General features: G+C 41.5%; 1 protein-coding gene across 1 annotated transcript; it reads right to left on the bottom strand.

Annotated features, from left to right (window-relative positions):
- Positions 1-4,173: 4,173 nt before the first annotated feature.
- LOC132613180 (uncharacterized) lies at positions 4,174-5,735 on the bottom strand. The gene is made up of 4 exons (XM_060327227.1): positions 5,488-5,735; positions 5,233-5,392; positions 4,705-5,191; positions 4,174-4,451 (listed from the first exon to the last, which is right to left on the bottom strand). Exons 1-4 carry the CDS (start codon positions 5,733-5,735, stop codon positions 4,174-4,176), a joined length of 1,173 nt encoding a protein of 390 aa, XP_060183210.1.
- Positions 5,736-7,186: the final 1,451 nt, after the last annotated feature.

The following is a 7,186-nucleotide window of genomic DNA, read 5'->3' as shown; positions in this document are numbered from 1 at the left end:
CTTAAGCTTGCATTAGTCTATTCAAAGTTCAACGTACGAAATGTCCGAGGTGTAACATTCTCCCCCTCTTAAGAACATTCGTCCTCGAATGTTAAGTTCTCGGGGATTCTGTAGAAATTTTGCCAAAGTTTCCCCCGTAATATGGCCTTCTGGAAGCGTCCTGTATGGCCTTATGGAAGCGTCAGGACTGGGGCTGAAGTTAAGCTATCCTTTAATTCTTAGAAACTATGCTCGCAAGCATCAGTCCGCTGAAATTTTGCTGATTTCTGAGTTAGCTTCGCCAATGGTGCTGAAATAGAGGGAAATCCTTCCACAAATCTTCTGTAATAGCCTGCTAATCCCAAGAAGCTACGGACCTCTATAGGCGTTGTAGGCCTTGGCCAAGTCTTCACAACCTCAATCTTCTGAGTATCTACTCGAATACCGTTTGCTGAGATAATATAGCCCAGAAAAGTCATAGAATTTAACCAGAACTCATATTTTGAAAACTTGGCATACAATTCACGAGTCTGAAGAATTCCAAGGATAATACGCAAATGATCTGTATGCTCTGTTTCTGACCGAGAACTTACCAGAATTTCATCAATGAACACAATTACAAATAGGTCTAGGAAAGGCCTGAACACATTATTCATCAAATTCATGAACACTGCCGGGGCGTTAGTCAAGCCGAACGACATAACCCTAAATTAGTAGTGACCATATCTGGTTCTGAAGGCCTTCTTCGGAATATCTCTTTTTCTAACTCTCACTTGATGATATCCCGACCTCAGATCAATCTTTGAAAACCACTTAGTGCCCTGCAATTGATCAAACAAATCATCAATTCTCGGAAGTGGATATTTATTCTTTATTGTCACCTTGTTCAACTGTCTATAGTCAATGCACATTCGTAGGGAACCATCTTTCTTTCTCACGAACAAGATAAACACTCCCTATGGCGATGAACTGGGCCTAATGAGCCCTTTCTCGAGCAAATCCTTCAGTTATGCCTTTTGCTCTTTCAATTATGCAAGAGCCATTCTATAAGAAGGAATAGATATAGGTTCAGTGTCTGGAAGCACATCAATAGTGAAGTCAATCTCCCATTTTAGCAGAAGACCTGAAAGCTCATCTGGAAATACATCTGGGAACCCAGTTACCACCGAAACAGATTGAAGAGTCAGCAATTTTGCTTTGGTGTCATGAACTTAAACTAAATCGTAAATATAGACTTTAGCGATCATCTTCTTTGCCTTGAGATAGGAAATAAACCTACCTCTTGGAGATGCTGCGCTACCCTTCCATTCAAGCACTGGTTCTCCTAGAAATTGGAATCAAACCACTTTTGTTCTACAATCCACATTAGCATAACAAGAAGCCAACAAATCCATGCTTATAATGACATTAAAGTCCAACATTTCTAGCTTAATCAAATCAGCTATAGTACGATGATCACATACCATAATCATACAATTTCTATACACTCGTCTTGCTATTACCGGGTCGCCAACAGGAGTAGATACTTCGAAAGGTTTGATTGGCTCGGGTTTCACCCCAATACGACTAGCAATACAAAGAGTGATATACGATAAGGTAGATCCCGGATCAATCAATGCATAAACATCATAAGAGAATATGGATAGTATACCTGTGAACATGTCAGGGGAGGACTCAAGATCCTGTCGTCCGGCTAAAACATAAATACAGGGATGAGAGCCACCTGAACTAGATGCTCCCCTTCTGCCCCTGCCACGGCCTACTGATGTCTGGGGAGTCTGCCCTACAGGGCGTAGGGACGAAGAAGAAATGGCTGCTGATCCTGTGGGCTGGACCCCAACTCTACAACCCATTGATAGACAATCGCATACCATATGCCCAACCTGACTACAGGCATAGCAAGCATCTGAGCCTCGACGACACAGACTTGAATGTAATCTACCATACTGGATGCATCGTGGTAACGGTGGTCTCCTCTGACTGATGTCACTTCCAAACTAGGAACCCGAAACTCTCAAGCTCTGACCCGGACCAGAATAGACGGGGTGATCAAATCTTCTACCCGCAAATCGAGAAGGTACACTAGCTGCAGACTGGCCTGAATATCTAGAATATTGTTACCTCTGACCCTCTCTATACTCACTACTAGTACCGGTAGATCTGGCCCTTTTACTATGCCCTCTATCAATATCTCGCTCACCACTGTGCTGCTGCTGCTGCTCTTCTAGATTCTGGACATGGGCTTGAATACGTGAGATGTCCATCCCTTCCTGAAGTGAAGCTATCAAGCAATCTTTGATCAAATGTGGCCCTAAGCCAATCACAAACAAATGCACCCGATCTCCCATATCGGCTACCATGGTCGGAGCATACCTAGCCAATGAGTTAAAGCGGAGACTATATTCCCGAGCACTCATATTTCCTTACTTGAGATTCAAAAACCTGTTAGCTCAGGCCTGATGGACCTCGGGTGGCAAATAATGGCGGATAAAAGCATCTACAAACTCCTGCCAAATCAGGGGAGGTGCATTTTCCCCTCTCGAAAGTATCCAATTATTATACCAAAGAACCGCTACATCTCGCAACCAATAGGACGCCAACTCCACTGACTCCGTATCAGAAGCATGAATTATCCTCAACGTCCTCAACATTTCATCTATAAAACCCTACGGATCTTCATCCGGCTTTGACCTGAAAAATTTCGGAGGATTTAAACTCATAAAATCACGGGCTCTAGCACTAGTCACTCTATCAACGGGACTCGCACTCTGCCGCCAAGCCTGAGCGGCAACTAACTGGGTCAGTAAGTAAATAGCCTCGGTCATCTGTTGACCCAAAGCACCCGGTGGAGGAACTGGAGGCATTGGAGCTAGAGCTGAGGTTCCTTCATGCTCCTCCAAAATAGGTGGGGTGTGGGAAGTACGAGATGGAGCCTCATTGTGTGACTCACCCTCCTCTTTATGTTCAGGAGACTCCCGTTTAGTCCGCCTTCCTACCGCTGTCTTGCCCTTTAGGGTATCTATCGCTTTCTTCTTCACCGGCATAGTTGAAATCATAGCGCATAATTAGAGAGAAAGAGGAATCTTACATTATAGCTCTATCGCACGATCTATGAAGAAGAAGGACGATCATTATTCCTAAAAGTCCTGCAGCCTCTTGTTTATAAGTGTGGTGCGCTTCACACCCACAAACAAGACTCTAATAGACGCCGCCATGCCCCAATATGTACACAAAAGAATATACCAAGAAGTGGAAACTCTGGAGTAGTGGAGTGCTCCTGTATATCTGCTGATAAGCTCCTAGAATCCGGACCGTCTCCCTGTCTACCTGTGGGCATGAACAGAGGGTCCATAAAGAAAAGGATGTCAGTACGAACAATATACTGAGTATGTAGGACATATATAACAGCATAATAAAGAAATAAGAGAACATGAGATGAAGAAATAACCTGTAACTAATTGCCTCTTAAGGCGGAATCGTGCATGCTGCCTTTTATAATAACAACATCATATATATATATATATATAAGCTGCCCGACCATATAGGTACGGTGTGATCATCATTAGCTCGCGTTCGGGCCTCGCACGTCCGGGGTTACCATCTCATGCTGCCCACTGGTTGTGTCTGCTCGGCCAACTACGCACGGTGTAATCATCATAGCCGCCCACTACACCCAGTGTAGTAGTGTCTGCCCGACCAACTAGGCCCAGTGTAATCATACATATACATAATATAAAGCATGCATGAGAGCCCAAATGAAAGCTACAACTCTATCGGAGTGACGTACAGTCGGTAGCCTCTGGTTACACTGTGGAATCATCATCATCGCTATGTCGCACCGTGGAGGAACTAATGTCATGAGGCGAGACAAAAATAAGAAATGACATCAATGAAATCATGAAAATAGGGTTATCAAGCTCATAATAGCATCACTTCATAGTCGTCTTTGGAATCTCTGACATAGCATCATTTTTTTTTTGGTCAAATGAAAATATTTTATTCAACCAGTAGCAAATATTTACAACTAGCTTTGGACTCAGTTAGGATTCTCCACACTAACCAATAAGAACAATATCAAAACTCTATAATGACCAACCTACTATATGTTCAGGTGTGGTCTTACACTCTTGGAAATCTATTTAATCCATGCAAACAAGGTGCCCATCTAACATGTTTTTGCCTCACAATGTGTAGTTAAAGAGCAATATCTCTGATGAGAGACTCGGATTTCTTCTTCTGCTTGTTAAACCTGCGATTGTTTCTCTCCATCCAAATTTGATAAATCGTTGCTGCAAAGAGGAAACCAAGTATAGCATTCCATGGTCTTTTGCTCCTTACCTTCTTGCCCAACCATTCTACTTCACTGTGCCAATGGCCAATGTGTTTGTTCATTCCCACCCACTGTAAGATAGCTGCCCATATATGTTGAGAATATCCACAATCAAAGAATAGGTGTTCATGAGATTCAATAACTGCAGTTCCACATAAAACACAGTCTGTTTGCACTTATATGCCCCATTTGCTCAATCTATCAGCTGTTGAGAGTCTTTGGTGCAATGCTAACCATATAATAAATTGGTGCCTAGGTATAGGGCCTTGAACTAGCACCAAGGATTTCTAGTTCACCTTTGGGTATTGAGGAAGCATCATCCCGTAAGCAATTTTAATATTGTACCTTCCCCTCTTTTATGTGCTATTGTAGTGCAGGTATAACAAAGACTGCACCTGTAGAGAACCATTCTCTAGCAGCAATTATCTTCCTGACTATCCAACTGGATTGTTTTGGAATAACCATGTCCTCCAATCTTCTACCCTTAATGTAGTAACTATGTATGCAACGAACCCAAAGCTGATTTTTGTTCATGGATACTGCCCAAAGTAACTTACTAATAACAGCTTTGTTCCAGGTGTAAAAGTCAAGTATGTTTAACCCTCCAGCTGATTTGGGCTTACACAATGTTTCCCAAGAAACTAAAGCTTTCCTGGAGTTTTCTTTAGAACCAGACCGTAGATAATTTCTACATATGCTAGTGACCAGTGTATGAACCTTCTTAGGTATGAGGAACACTTGTGCCCAATATGTTTGCATTTCAAAGAGGACACTCTTTATGAGCTGCAATCTGCCCCTATATGAGAGAAATCTGGATGTCCAACACTTGACTCTAGCAGCAATCTTTTCTACTAATGGCATACATTGACTAATAGTCAAATTCTAGAAGATAATGGTACACCCAAGTATTTGAAAGGTATCACCCCCACAGTGAAGTGAAACTCAACTGTCAAATCAGAAATAAAGTCAGGTGTAACTCCAGCAATATACAGACAACTTTTTTCCATATTTGCTTTGAGTCCTGAGACATCTGAAAAATGCTCAAAGCAGTGTAACATCATTTGTATATAATGTCTATCAGCTCTACAACATAACAATAAATCATCAGCAAAGCATATATGTATTTGGTCTAGTTTTTCACATCTGGATAGAAGTTGAAGTCAGGCTGCATCTTCAACCTCTTAAGTGACCTATTCAAGTATTCCATAGCCAAGAAAAAAAGGTAAAAGGACATAGGATCCCCTTGCCTCAGCCCCTTCTTAGCTTGGAAACTAGGTGTAAGTCCTTCATTCAGTAGCAGTGAGTAATTGACAGTGCTCACACAACCCATTATCAGCTCAACCAACTTATATGGAATCCCAAACTCCAACAAAACCATTTTTAAGAAAGGCCACTCAACAGAATCGTATTCTTTTCTGATATCCATCTTAATTATGCACCTAACAGACACTTCCTTTTATGATATCTGATAACGTCCAAATCCACCCTATTAATTAGAATGGGCACGGTCGTATGCAAATATAATTTACCCAACTATGAGTCGGGGTCGAATCCCACAGAGAACAATATGTAGGTGATTTAAGCAGATTAGGAATTATCACTAACAATAGCTATGCCCGAACGCATCAATGGTGGTTTTTTATAAGGTTTTTATAAAATATGGAAATATAAATTCTAATCTACAAAGCAAGTAAATTGATCAATGGCAACAAGAATGGAAGAAGGGAAACTACTTCTCAAGTAACGATCCAATCTATTTCACGAATTGTAAATAATAGCAAGTTTATGTTATTTAGCCTCGGATAATGACTCTAAATTAACTTCTTCCGAAGATTAACTAGACTACCCAATTGAAGATCCCTCAAGCAATTAGGAGCATTAAGAACACCCGAATATGGCTACAAGTGGTATTGCCTATTCCTAGGTCAACTTCCATTAGATGAGGGTTAACGCCCCAAATTCATGTTAATTATTCTATCCCAACTCCGTTCTTCCTCTTCCGAGTTTCAAACAAAGTAAATCGGCGAGTTCAAAGGTTAGCTAATCCAATGAAAACATTCAAGAACAAGAATAATTAAAATAGTAAACACTTACTTGATTAAGAACAATGCAAATGAATAAATAAGCACAACAAGAGTATCAATCTTAATTATCACCAAGAGATTTCCATCAACAAGGATTAAAAAGAAGAGAGAACATTTTTGTAGGAACCCTAGCCTCCAACTTGTGGGAGCTGCCAAAGATAATCTGATATTTTGCCCTAGTTTTCTATTTATATGAACTGGGATGGAAGGCATCGTCAAAATCCGAGTTCTGGTTGAAAATTGCCGAAAATCCTTCATCGCGATCGCGCCATATGTATGCGCGATCGCGTGGATGACGTCAGCTTCCCCTGCTCCCTTAATCGCGATCGCGTGTAGATCCTGCGCGACCGCGTGGAATTAACAACGCGCGTAGGCGCGATCGCGTTACATTCCAGCGCGATCGCGTGGAGTACAATTCCCGTGTGGGCGCGATCGCGTGGGTACTCTGCGCGATCGCGTAGAGTATTTTTCCACGGCTCTTTTCCAGAACTTCCAGTTGATTCCAGTTTTGCAACTTTTTTGCTTGTTTTCCACACTTAGGCTCTAGGGACCTCGTATTACCTGAAACATGACAAAAACTACGTAAAATGACATAGACTTGCTTAAAAACAAGTAAAACTTATAGTTAAAAAGCATCGATTGTGGTGTAAAATCACGCCACATCAACACCCCCAACTTAAAGTATTTGCTTGTCCTCAAGCAAGCCATACAAAACCATGACTCAATCTAACACCTAGATATTATAGAATAACAATGTCTACATTGGTTTTGACTCTGAACTACCGGCATACAT

The sequence above is a fragment of the Lycium barbarum genome, chromosome 10, assembly GCF_019175385.1.
Source record: "Lycium barbarum isolate Lr01 chromosome 10, ASM1917538v2, whole genome shotgun sequence".
NCBI classification, from domain to species: Eukaryota; Viridiplantae; Streptophyta; class Magnoliopsida; order Solanales; family Solanaceae; genus Lycium; species Lycium barbarum.
The sequence above is the reverse complement of the archived record's forward strand: the minus strand, read 5'-3'. Positions and strand labels throughout refer to the sequence as shown.

Bases quoted from the DNA above. Each gene is read 5' to 3' on its own strand.
- LOC132613180 (XM_060327227.1), bottom strand. From the start codon at position 5,735: ATGGATATCAGAAAAGAATACGATTCTGTTGAGTGGCCTTTCTTAAAA. The intron at 5,393-5,487 runs GTTGAAGATGCA...GTTATGTTGTAG, and splicing joins TTGAATAGGTCACTTAAGAG to AGCTGATAGACATTATATAC. The intron at 5,192-5,232 runs GTGATACCTTTC...ATTATCTTCTAG, and splicing joins AGTTTCACTTCACTGTGGGG to AATTTGACTATTAGTCAATG.